The 13,285-nt window shown below is 42.4% G+C and overlaps 1 protein-coding gene across 1 annotated transcript in view; it reads right to left on the reverse strand.

Moving 5' to 3' along the window:
- Positions 1 to 7,366: 7,366 nt before the first annotated feature.
- The window catches only part of LOC112659651 (nuclear envelope pore membrane protein POM 121-like), a 43,356-nt gene continuing 37,437 nt past the window's right edge, over positions 7,367 to 13,285 (reverse strand). The window contains exon 2 of the mRNA XM_025446710.1: positions 7,367 to 7,538. Coding sequence (XP_025302495.1) covers positions 7,535 to 7,538 — 4 coding nt within the window. The 3' untranslated portion in view covers positions 7,367 to 7,534. The remainder of the gene's footprint in view (positions 7,539 to 13,285) is intronic.

The following is a 13,285-nucleotide window of genomic DNA, read 5'->3' on the forward strand; positions in this document are numbered from 1 at the left end:
AGTAAACCCGACTTGAAACTTTGCATTCCTGGCTCTGAAAGGCACCTGGAGAGCATGCAACCACAGGACATTGATGGGGAAACAACGCCAGGTTGTGGTCAAGGCTTGGTGGCTTCGACGATGGGAAAACTTCCCAAGCTGGTTTAAACTCCCTAATGGGCGAATCACAGACAGCTGGGCATATGAATGAATACCTTATGAACAAACGAGGGCAAGGGAACATTGTTTCTCTTATCAGACTGGGAAAAGTTATCAAAATAGATTAAAGCCGTCATAAACAGCTAGATGGGAAATTAAAAATGAGATGTTCTCCTTGGATAAGGAAGATGTGGTATATATATACAATGGAATATTACTCAGCCATCAGAAACGACGAATACTCACCATTTGCTTCAATGTGGATGGAACTGGAGGGTATTATGCTGAGTGAAATGAGTCAATCGGAGAAGGACAAACATTATATGGTCTCATTCATTTGGGGAATATAAAAAATAGTGAAAGGGATTATAGAGGAAAGGAGAGAAAATGAGTGGGAAAAATCAGAAGCTGACAGAACTTGAGAGACTCCTAACTCTGGGAAACAAACAAGGGGTAGTGGAAAGAGAGGTGGGCTGGGGGATGGGGTGACTGGGTGACCAGCACTGAACAGGGCACTTGATGGGATGAGCACTGGGTGTAATGCTATATGTTGGCAAATCAAACTCAAATAAAAATTTTTAAAAAATAAAAGAGATGCTCTCCTTGGGAGCCTTTTGGAACAAGGAATCAAAATTGTCTTTTTTCTAGCTATTCCTTTTATGGATTAATCCTTAAATAGGAAAAGGGGTACTAAGTTAAAGGATTACACAGAAACATTGGTTATCATAGCAAAATTAAGAAAAATATGCAATTGTTTAAACACATTAATAAGATCCACATAATGGACTACAGTGATGCAATTATAAAAATGATAGTGTGACTATTTTGTCATTGAAATGACTACAAACGTTGCTAAATTCACTGAAAATAGGGTTTAAATGTGTCACAGGCAGGGTTCTTCAGAGCAGACAATGGAGACAGCATGGGTGAGAGAAGCAATTAGGCATAAACATCTATGAAAGAAGCCACCAGATGTGAGCTTGGGCAGAGCGAAGAGTTAAACCATAATGCAGGCTCAACAAAACCTCCACCAGCGGACAGGGACTTCAGAAGGAGCATGACCCATCAGAGTTGACTAGCTCAACCCAAGCTGGCCGGATCTTTGTAGCCACACCTCTCCCAGGCACAGGAAGGGGCTGCCAGGGAAGGGCCTGACGCCAGAAGGCAGTTCTCTGCAGCTGAAGCCCATAGCCAAGGCTGTGCACTGAACAAACTCCTCACAGGTGAGCAGCAGTCCTTCCTTATAGGTAATGCATCTCTGTATACGCCACAACATCTGTTTATGTATATATGATATATTCTTTCAGAAAACAAATTACACCTGTCTATGCCCATAGAAAAAAATCCGAAGGAAGATAAAACAGGGACTCCAGTAGGACAACTGCCAAAAAGTGAAGTGGCCTGCCTGTGATCGTTAGTGTTATGTGTCAATTTGGCCATGGTGATGTAGTTTTGGAATGTGTTGGTGAGGTCTGGAGCTGATGGCTAAGAAATAATTCTGGAAATGTCTTTGGTGCATTTATTAAAGCCCAGGGACAGGACCATCCGAAAGGACTTCCATATGCTAAAGAAGACCGTCAGGATACTGGAGGCCTGGCTATTGCCAAGTTAAGGTTTTTCCTTCTAGTAAGGCATTAAGACCATTGGGAGATTCCTGAGGAATGCTATTACTCTATCATAAGTCCTTGTCAATAGGTTGCAGGTTATAGAGAAATTCAAGCCCCACAGAACATTGCCAATGGTCATGAGATCCCCACCCCTGCCTCAGTTTCCCCATGCATATAATGGGATCTCTAGGAACTGTGGATATGTCCACAGTGGGAGAGCCCATTCCCTCAAGGCAGTGGGAGAATGACTTGAATGCAAACACAGTGGTGATACTGCAGGAGAAAAGGGTAAAGGTTTAGAAAGCGATGCCACAGTTCTGGCTGGTAAGTCATGCAGGGGCTATTGGTTGGGCCCACACCAGATCCCAGATGGAGATTCGGGGTCCCAAGGCCCAGGTGCGGCTATGCAGGGCTTGGAGAGAAGGAAGCAAAGCACAATGTCAGGCTTGGAGGGGAGGGTGGCTATAGCTCCTCCTGAGATTCTGACACCTTGAGCCTGAGCACCTTCAGTCCTCCCCCTAGGACTTGCATCTCCCTTGTTTCACTCCTGGTGGGGTAACTAGGTAGGAGCCTTAGATGCAGGACCAAGAGCAGGATCAGGGCCTCAGGGAAGGGAGAAGATGAGGGTCCAGATGGAAATGTCTAGGAGGGCAAGTGGAGGGAGAAGAAAGGAAGTGGAAGAGATGGGGATGAGAAAGGAGTGGGGGGAGGGGCAGGAGCTATATTCCTGTCCTCTGGCTGGAGGTAGGAACATGCAGCCTATGGGTAGGGTCAGATACTGGAGCCCCAGCTAAGTGCCCTCTGCTCAGGGAATAAAGAGAGTCCATGAGCTTAGTGCTGGGCAGGGGCTGTCAACAGCAGTTGTTACCTGTACTCTCTGCCTCCTGGTCTCCTTGGTTACAAAGCCTGCCTCCCACAGGCCTCTGGTTATAGAGAACCCCACCCCTTAGAGCTTCCAGCCAGCAGGTGCTCAGGATCTCCAGTTTTCTGGGATGGGGAAGCTCAGCAAGCCTTCTGTGGTAGGCTAAATGATGGGTCCACAAATATGTCCACATCCTGAATCCCAGAACCTGAGAATATATTACCTTATATGGCAAAAGGGCTTTGGAGAAGTGATCAAGGTAAAGATTTTGGAGATGAGGAGACTGTCCTGGATTATCTGGGCCAGCTGCACGTCCTGGTGAGAGGGGAGGCAGGAGGAATCCATCCCAACTAAGGCAGTGTGATGGTGGAAGCACAGACTGGAGTGATGTGGAAAATGGAGAAGAGGACCACAGTCAAGGAATACAGCCAGCCACTAAAGGATGGAAAGGGCCTCAGACCCTCCAGGAGGAACCAGCCCTGCCAACACACGGACTTCAGCCCAGTAAAACTTGTAACTTCCGGAACTGTGAGATAATAAATGTGTGTTAAGCCACTAAGCTTGTGGCACTTTGTTGCAGTGGCAATAGGAAACTCACACATTCCCCCTGGAGGAGCAGGTAGTGGCCTGGATGCCACTACCTCTGATATGCCCTACGTCTCCCATCCCTGTCAGCCAGTTACTGCCCTCCTCTCTCCACTCAGACTCATCAGAGCTCCCGGCCTTGGCAAGCTAGCCAGGCCCTGCCTGCTGGTCCACAGCTGTCTTGTCAGCCGGACACCCTGCTAGACTTGAGAGGGGATCAAAGAATGTATTCAATCTGCCATGAACCAGGGTCTCCTGATTAGGGATTTGACTTAAAGATGGATAAGACAATGTTCAACTTCAAAACCTTAGAAACACCTTGGAATTTCCCTGTGGATAGCAAGAAGGAATCTCTGTCCCTTGGCAAGGACAGGCCAATAATGAAGTATTAGAAGTATTTGATGTTCCAGAGGAGAGTAAGGCTGCAATGGAAGACCAGGGACAGAGTGCGGCAGTGTTCCTGGGAGTTTGTGCCCTCCTCTCCAGGATCACCCTCCAGGGTTGACTGATTTCATTCTGAGCAAGGAGTGCTGATAAGAATACCCTCAGGTCCACCTCCTGGAACTTCCACTGCTCTGCTTCCCATGCTCTCTTCTGCCCTTAGAGCTGAGCCCAACCTCCTAGAACCCTTAACGCTGACTCCTGGATGCGGTGAGCACTAAATGGCCACCTCTACCCCAGACCCCAACTCCTTCCTGTCCTTGACTTCCTTTCTCCCCACAGAGCATGACTTCAAGGAGCCCACCAAGCCTCACCCCACCCCAGCTGTGACTGCATATGGCTCCCAGTGGGCATGCCCAAGGCAGCCTACCTTCATTTTCCCCCTGCCCTGTTTGCACTCCCATTCTCCTTTTATCCTGCTCTTCCCATGTTCTTCTCTAGAAATTCTCCACTTTTCTCCATTTTCACTGTGTGTGTGTGTGGTTTTTTTTTTTAAGATTATATTTATTTGAAAGAGAGTGCACATAAGCAGATGGAGGCCAGGAGAGGGAGAAGCAGGCTGCCTGCTCAGCAGTGAGCCCCATGCAGGGCTGATCCCAGGATCTCGGAATCATGACCTGAGCCCAAGGCAGACTGAGCCACCCAGGTACCCCTCATTATGCTTATAAACGAGTTTGCTCTGTGTGTTAATAAAAGGAGCATTGCTGTCCTGGGATGACCCTATTGGGATCTTTGGGACCTTGGGACCTTCTATGAGAGCACCTGGGGCTGGGAACTGGGCTTTCACTCTAGCAGGGAAATTCCCCAACTACAGTTCTGTTAGTGCAGAGGTGGCACCCAGAAGAAGCGCCCCCTCTCCAGGGGGACCATACATATATATATGAGCTCAGAACCGGCTTGCCCAATTGATGGTGCCTTGCCCACTCCTGCCCAGGGTGGTGCTCCTTCTGGCAGCCAGGCGACTCCAGGTTGAGTGGGGGACCTGGGTGCCCTGCTAGCTGCCTTGCTTCCTTTTGCATCTTTCTAATTCCTCTCTTGTAATCCCCTTTACCCCCTCTGAGTCCCCTTCTATGGTCCCTTTGGTTTCATTCCAGCCTCTGCCTCTTCTGGCCCATCCTTAATTGCCAAATTCTCCCGTCTTGGGTTTCTCACCCCCAATGAAACAGATATGTCCCAATGTTTTAGGTGCAGGGAAGCTCCCTCAGAGAAGCAGCCCCTGTCCACCGTGCCCCCTGGCCTGGTCAGGTCTGACTCATTTGGGATGCCAGAGGTCAGACTGCAGCGATCGTGGGGTATATGCCAGTGAGAGCTGAGAGAGGAGCCCTGGCCTGGGTGGCCAGGAGACCATCACTCTCCCTTAACCTTGAATGAGCCCAGTGCCTGTCCCCAGTCTGATGTTCTTCTAAGGGCCTCACTCATTTCCAGGGGGGTGCCCATGGGGATCCTCTGAGAACGTTAGTATGGGAGTCGGAACCACCCCTTCCCGAGTCTCCTTCTCCTCTGCAGATGTGGACTTCAGGGGGAGTTCTTGGGCACCACCAGCCCTTTTCAGTTTAGGAATGAATGAGTGGTGACCTGTTTTCCCACCCAGCTCCCCTGATCAATGGCTACACTTCAAGTGGAGACAAATTGGAGGTGATAAATCTGGTTGGTGATGAGGAAAAACAGGCCCTCTTGCACATCACAGGAGGAAACACCTTTCAGTCTATTTTGGAAAATAATCACTAATTAAGACCACATACAAAAATATCATAATTGCAAAAAAATTTCTGGTGCTCCTCAATAGTGAGGGGGTACAGTGCAGTTGATCTCTGCCATGGATTAGGACTTCAAGTTAGATTAGGATTGGTAGGATTAAGGCATGGAGGTTAGGGTTCTGGTGAGGACCCTAATGCTAGGATTGGAGTTAGGGCCTTAAATTTAAGATAAGGTTAGAGCTTAGTTTTGTACTTTAGGATTAAGTTGACTCTTAGGAGTAGGGTCTTAAAAGGAATGTGCTACATTTCCATTAACTGGTTCATGCAGATCTCTCAGATGTGTTGAGGCACAGAATGGATACATTATAGCCCCATTTTTGTAAAACAAATGGTGAGCAACTTTTTCTGTGTGCCATTTATGTGTACACGTATACATTCATTTCAGAATGTTGTTAACATTGGATAAATGCAGGGGGAGAAGGGGATACAGGATTTTTTAAAAAGCTGCTTTATAAAGGAAGGTGCACCTACCTCTTTTGACTCCATTGACTTCACAGGGAAATACGCACTAGTCCCCAGACTTCCCTCTTTTGCCTGGTTCCTGTCTACCTTTCTAAATTCACTCACTTGTCTGTGGACACCTTGGTTTATAAGATATGGGATATAAATGATATCCTTCAGGAAAGAACAAGACCCTGCCTCTCATGCTACAACAGACAAAATAGAATACCATACAAAATGCAGCATCTCAGGTAGTAAATCTAAGGCCTCTCAGAGGGAATATCACCTACAGAAGCCAGAATGTTGTGTGTTTTCAGGAGATCATTCAGAAGTGGCAGCAGTAGGGACCCCTGCCTCAGGTCAGCACTTGCATCATCCAGGAGGCTGCCACTCCAGGAGCTCAGGATCTCTCAAGCTGTTCTAGACAGTCCTCTTACACAAAAGCCATGTGAAATTTGGCATGTTCTCTGAATCATCCATTATAATGAGGGCCAGCCTATTGTGTATCTATTTGATCACTGCTAGGAGAAGGAACAGGAGAATTCTGGACACAGCCAACTTTCCCAGACCCCTGGTGCTGCCATTCCCTGATGCTCAGCATCAGCTGTAGTAAGTAAAAAAAAAAAAAAAAAATGCTAGGTTCCAACATTAAGCAGCAAGGGTCTGATTGTGCCTGTTACATATCTGTCATTCCACAGTGAATGATTCTAGTCCAAGACATGATTCTATGGGACCTCCTCCTCCTTAATACCCTTGAAATTCACTAGGGGATTTTTTTTCTCTACCTAACACTAGGCTCTCCTCTCAGCAGATCTGTCTCTATCCCAATCTAGAATAGTCTAGCCCTCCTCTGACACTGGCTTCATAGAGCCCTCTATTCTGGTGTTGGTGATATATCTTGCCTCAGCCTTCCTCTTCACTTTCAGGACTTATCTCTGATTCAAATCTCAGGCACCTCGATCTCTTTTATCTTGAACTGTTGAAGGTCTGCCCTGTGGTTCTTACTATCCTAGAACAGGAAATTAGATTCAATAAAGCTAGCAATAGAGAAGATGAGTGGCTGGAAGTGGAACTGTGGGACCAGAAGACAAGGGAAATTTGGGAGGGACAGAGGCAAGAGAGGAGGAGGGTGTGTGGAGGACAGCAGACCAACATCTGTCCTAAATCTGGCCCACATACTGATCTGAGCACCTGTAGAGGAGCTGATGGTGTTACTGAAGAGAGGCTTTATGATGCTCTAGACATAAATGCAGATGCTTCCATGACATGACACAGAGAGTAGATCTGGAAGGAAGAAGCGATGCTTCCTCTGGGCTCTTACATGGAGGCTGGCACCATTGTTAGCACCTCAAGGAATGAGAAGTAGAGAAGCATCTTGGCCAGCACCTCAGCCAACACACGATCATTCCCATGACAGCCAAGGGAAATGGGAGGATTTTCTAAGGGGTGTAGGGGCTACAGATGTGGCCAGCAGAGGGGGAAGAACTCATAAAGGATAAAATGTATCAAACACAAAGATAAGTCAGATACTACAGTTAGCACTTCAAAGGATTATCGTATTTAAGTATCAAAATGACCCTACATGGAATGTAATATTGCTCTACAAGCACAGAGTACAACCTAGACACTCAGATTTGAGGGTCAGCTCATATGCATGAGTCATGATGTCACTGTCCTCAAGTTTGCTCTGGATCTTAGCTCCATCATCTGTAAAAGACAAAAATAATAGTGACTACATGAGAAATAAAATGGGTAATAATGGCAAAGGACTTGACATCATGGAGGACTTAAATAAACATCTGTAACTCTCACTTATGATTATCCCCATTTTATCTATTAGCAAACATGATTAGTAACTTATTCAATACAGGAGCCCACATTTGAATAACAGACTGTGACACCAAAACACAAAATCTTATCCATGAGAAAGTATCTGCCCAAAGACTCAAAACTTATAGTGTCTTCAGACAGCCATGCCCTAATATCATGGTGGCAAGGGGATTTATGTATCAACCTAAAAACTTTATAACTATCCATGTGATCTTTCAAAAGTAAGTGCTAAAAATGTCACTGAAGATATAAAATAATTGAGAGAACTTACTCCCTTACACCCTCACTAAAGGAACTGTTGAAGAATAATTTCAGCAAAAACAAAGGTGAACCTAGAGAACAGACCAGGAATACAGGAAAAATGGTCCCAAACTGTATAATTATGCAATATAATTAGTTTCTTAACCCATTAAAAGAATAGATTCTATGTAACAATTAAAATTCATGGGAATATTTGATGGGTATCAGGACTTCTCAGGTACCCTTGAGAAGAGGATACAAATATAGAATAAATGAGATTTTGTCAGAAAATATACAATTAAACTGATTTGGGAATGGGACTTCAGAGTGAGTTGGTCAGCAAAGCCTTTCCTCAAAAAAGCAATTAGAGACACCATCACCATAACAAGATGGTATAAACTTACTATTCCCTGCTTCTCCCTTCTAATGCAGAAATGATATTTATTATTATCATCATCATCATTATTATTATTATTATTATTATTATTCAGACAGCAATAAGAAGACTCTGAAGGCTAGAAAAATAAAAGTGGACTGACCAGGAACCTCATGACTTGAGGAATTACATGGGATGAGTTCCCTGTGTGTGTGTTTTTTATGCTCTCATATATATCCAGGACTTGGTGCCAAGGAGGTCTGGAACCTGGAACCACCAATGGGGGTATACAAAACAACAATAATAAAAACCTGCTGTCACTGGTCATAGGACAAGAAAGGAGAAGGCCAACAGAGACTGAGTTGGGACATTCAACCCTCGCTCCACAACGGAGTCATCAGCAAGCAGCCCCAAATGCCCATAGTGGCAGCAGCAGCAGCAGCAGCAAAGCCTTTGGTCTCCCTGCCCTTTGCCAGTGGCATAAGGAGACCCAAGAGAAATGACCTCTGACCCACCCCTCTCTTCAACGGAAGGTGGCCCACGGACACTAGAATTAGTAAACACTCTGTCCCCATAGGCAGCACTAGCAGGAATTAAGCAGGAGTCCTAGCAACTTCAGAAGAATAAAGAAGATCAGAATAGCATTGCAAGGCTCTAGACAGTCAAGCTCACAAAAATAGATCAGAATTTACTAACCCTCAACAGCAAAACTACCTGCTAAATAGAAGATTAAAATAGGGTAAAGAGGTAAAGAGTGTCTTAACATCATAACAGAAACATTGAGGATATAACAGGAAAATCATTCCTCATATAAAGAACCAGTGAAGCCACAATTTGCATAAGAAAAGACAACTGGGGGCACCTGGGTGACTCAGTGGTTGAGCATCTGCCTTTGGCTCAGGTCATCCCAGCGTCCTGGGATGGAATCCTGCATTAGGGCCCCCACAGTGAGCCTGCTTCTCCCTCTGCCTATGTCTCTACCTCTCTCTCTGTGGTCTCTCATGAATAAATAAATAAAATCTTTTAAAAAGAAAAGAAAAGAAGACAACTGGCTGACACCAATATCCAGACAAGTAAGATGATGGCTTGACAGACAAGGATTTTAAAGCAGTCACCATATAAAAATGCTTCAATAATCAATTACAAATTCTCTCTTGAAACAAAAAACAAAATTTTAAGCAATGAAATAGAAGTAAGAAGAAAAGAACAAAATGGGAAGAAAGAACCAATTTGAATGACAACAGATTTCTCATCTAAAACAATGGAGGAAAAAAAATTTTTAAAATAAATAAATAAATAAAACAATGGAGGCCAAAAAGAAATGGCACATTTTTCAAGTGCTGAAAGCATAGAACTGTCAGTTTTGAATCCCATATCCTTCCTTCAGGAATGAATGGGAAATAATAGTGATATTCTAAGACAAAGGAAAACAAAGAGAATTTGTTGCTAACAGACCTACCCTTAAAAACTCAATAAAAGCAGATCTCCAAATTGAAAGAAAATAGTAACAGAGGGAGATTGAAACCTTCAGAAAAAAAACAGTAGAATGGGTAAAAATAGAAGTGAATATAATACACAATCCTTCACCCTATGGGTTTCTTTAATCACTTGTAGCTGAACCAAAATTTGTAACATCATCTGATGTGGTGTTCAATGTATATAGTAGAAATACTTATATTTTAAAAGTAGGGAGGGTAAAGGTAAGTAAATTTTCTACATTTCACTTGAAGTGGTAAGACATCAACACCAGTAGGCTGTGGTCACGTACATGTGAGATTACACCTAGAGCAACTACTAGGACAACTACAGGAAAAGTAACATATGCTGGCAAACATTATAAATAAATAAAATTTAACTCTAAATGCTCAGGTAACTCACAAGATTGAAGAAAAAGGAAACAGAAGAATGAGAAATATAGGGAACAGATAACAAATAAAATGACAGAAGCATGCCCTAGTATACCAATAATTACTTTAAATGACTGTAGTCTGAATATACAAACTGAAAGAGCTTGGCAGACCTAAGCATATGTTGCCTGCAAAAACTCACTTCAAACATAATGACATACATAGGCTGGAAAGTAAAAGGACAAAGCATGCAAACATTATTTTTTTATAATCAGAAAAGACTATATAGATATCAGATAAAGTAGATTTTAATGCAAAGAAACTTATTAGGAACAAAAGGTACATTACAGAATAACAAAAGGATCTTTCTGCCAAGAAGATACAACAATTCTAAATGTGTATTACCAAACAATAAAGCTTCAAAATACATGAAGCAAAAATCTGAAAGAACTGAAAGGAGAAACAGACAAATTCACAAGTATAGCTGGGGACTTCTGTCCTCATTTATTAATCGATAAAATTAACACAGAAAATCAGCAAAATAGAAAAATTCAGTAAAGCTAGTAACAAAAAGAATTTGGCATTTATAAAACACTCCCAGACAGTAAAATGGACATTCTTTCCTGACATCCATAGAACATTATGACCCTTATCCAGGGTCATAAAATAAACCTTAACAAACCTACCCTTTTAAGGGTAGAAATCATAGAGTATGTTCTTTGATCATACTAGACTAAAATGACAAATCAATTACAGAATGGCAATGAAAAAATCTCCAAATATTTGAAATTAGACAACATACTTCTAAACTCATGAGTCAAAGAGGGAATCGCACAGGAAATAAAAATTGAAATGAAAACACAAGGTAACAAAAAATTTGTGAAATACAGCTAAAGCAGTGTTCAGAGAGGTACTTAGAGCAATAAATGCTTACATTAGGAAACAGAACTCAGTAGAAACTCAATAATCTAAGTTCCTGCCTCCAGAAATTAGAAAAATAGCAAAAATAAATACCAAGCATGCAGAGAGAAAGAATTAATAAAGACAAAAGCAGCAGCCAATGAAATTGAAACAGGAAAATAGAGAAAAATAAGCAAAAACCTACTTTTCTGAAAAAAATAAAATCAACAAGCCTTTATCAAGATTGATATGACACTAATCACCAATTATCAGCAATTAAAGAAAATATCACAATGGAACTTGCAGTCATTAAAAGAATAATGAAAGGATACTTACAACTTAAAGGAATGGAACAAGTCTCAAAAACCACAAACTACCAAAATTAAGCCAAAATGAAGTAGATAACCTGACTATTCCTAAAACCATTGAAGAAAATTAATCTCTAGGTATAAACATCCCCCAAGAAATCCCTGACCCCAGAGAGTTTCATTGGAGTATTTTATCAAATATTTGAGGAAGAATTAATGCCAATTTTATACAATATTGTCCAAAAAATTTAATAGGAGGGAATACTTCTCAACTCACTTTTTTGCAGCCAGTGTTGTGATACCAAAATCAGATAAATACAGCACATAAAACATCAAATCTCACATGGGTGTCTTCAAAAAAATTTTAGCAAATCAAATCCAATAGTGTATACAAATAACAATACATGAAGAAGTGAAATTTAATATGTTACAATATATTACAAGTATGCAAGACTCATTCAGTATTATAACACCAATCAATATAATCCACCATATCAGCACAGACTAAAGAAGAAAAGTCTTGTATGATCATATCAGTTGGCACAAAAAAAGCATTGGACAAAATTCAACAGCCATATTCCTGATTTTAAAAAATATCTTACTACAATAGGAATATAAGCAATCATCCCCAATCCTGTAAAGAATATCATACAAAAAAAAATCTACAACTAACATCATAATTAAATGTAAAAAGAGGGGCAGCCCAAGTGACTCAGCGGTTTAGCGCCTGTTTTTGGAGGGGAGTGTGATTCTGGGGACCTGGGATGGAGACCCGCGTTGGGCTCCCTGCATGGAGCCTGCTTCTCCCTCTGCCTGTGTCTCTGCCTCTCTCTCTGTGCATGTCCCTCATGAATAAATGGATAAAATCTTTAAAAAATAAATAAAATATCTTGATGAAGTCCCAATAGTTCATTTTTGCTTTTGTTTCTCTTGCCTTCATTGATGTATCTTGCAAGAAGTTACTGTGGCCAAGTTCAAAAGGGTGTTGCTTGTGTTCTCCTCTAGGATTTTGATGGAATCAAAATTTTTGATGTCTTGCATTTTGATCTTTCATCCATTTTGAGTTTATCTTTGTGTATGGTGAAAGAGAGTGGTCTAGTTTCATTCTTCTGCATGTGGATGTCCAATTTTCCCACCATCATTTATTGAAGAGACTGTCTTTTTTTCTGCTTTGTCGAATATTAGTTGGCCATAAAGTTGAGGGTCCACTTCTGGATTCTCTATTCTGTTCCATTGATCTATGTTTTTGCACAGCAAAAGAAACAGTCAACAAAACTAAAAGACAACTACAGAATGGGAGAAGATATTTGCAAATGATGTATCAGATAACGGGCTAGTTTCCAAGATCTATAAAGAACTTCTTAAACTCAACAGCAAAGAAACAAACAATCCAATCATGAAGTGGGCAAAAGACATGAAGAGAAATCTCACAGAGGAAGACATAGACATGGCCAACAAGCACATGAGAAAATGCTCTGCATCAATGGCCATCAGGGAAATACAAATCAAAACCACCAATGAGATACCACCTCACACCAGTGAGAATGGGGAAAATTAACAAGGCAGGAAACCACAAATGTTGGAGAGGATGCGGAGAAAGGGGAACCCTCTTACACTGTTGGTGGGAATGTGAACTGGTGCAGCCACTCTGGAAAACTGTGTGGAGGTTCCTCAAAGAGTTAAAAATAGACCTGCCCTGACCCAGCAATTGCACTGCTGGGATTTACCCCAAAGATTCAGATGCAATGAAACGCTGGGACACCTGCACCCCGATGTTTGTTTGTTTATTTATTTTTAATAATAAATTTATTTTTTATTGGTGTTCAATTTGCCAACATACAGAATAATACCCATTGCTCATCCCCTCAAGTGCCCACCTCAGTGCCCGCCACCCAGTCACCCCTACCCCCCGCCCACCTCCCCTTCCACCACCCCTAGTTCGTTTCCCAGAGT

Source organism: Canis lupus, chromosome 11 (assembly GCF_003254725.2).
Source record: "Canis lupus dingo isolate Sandy chromosome 11, ASM325472v2, whole genome shotgun sequence".
NCBI classification, from domain to species: Eukaryota; Metazoa; Chordata; class Mammalia; order Carnivora; family Canidae; genus Canis; species Canis lupus.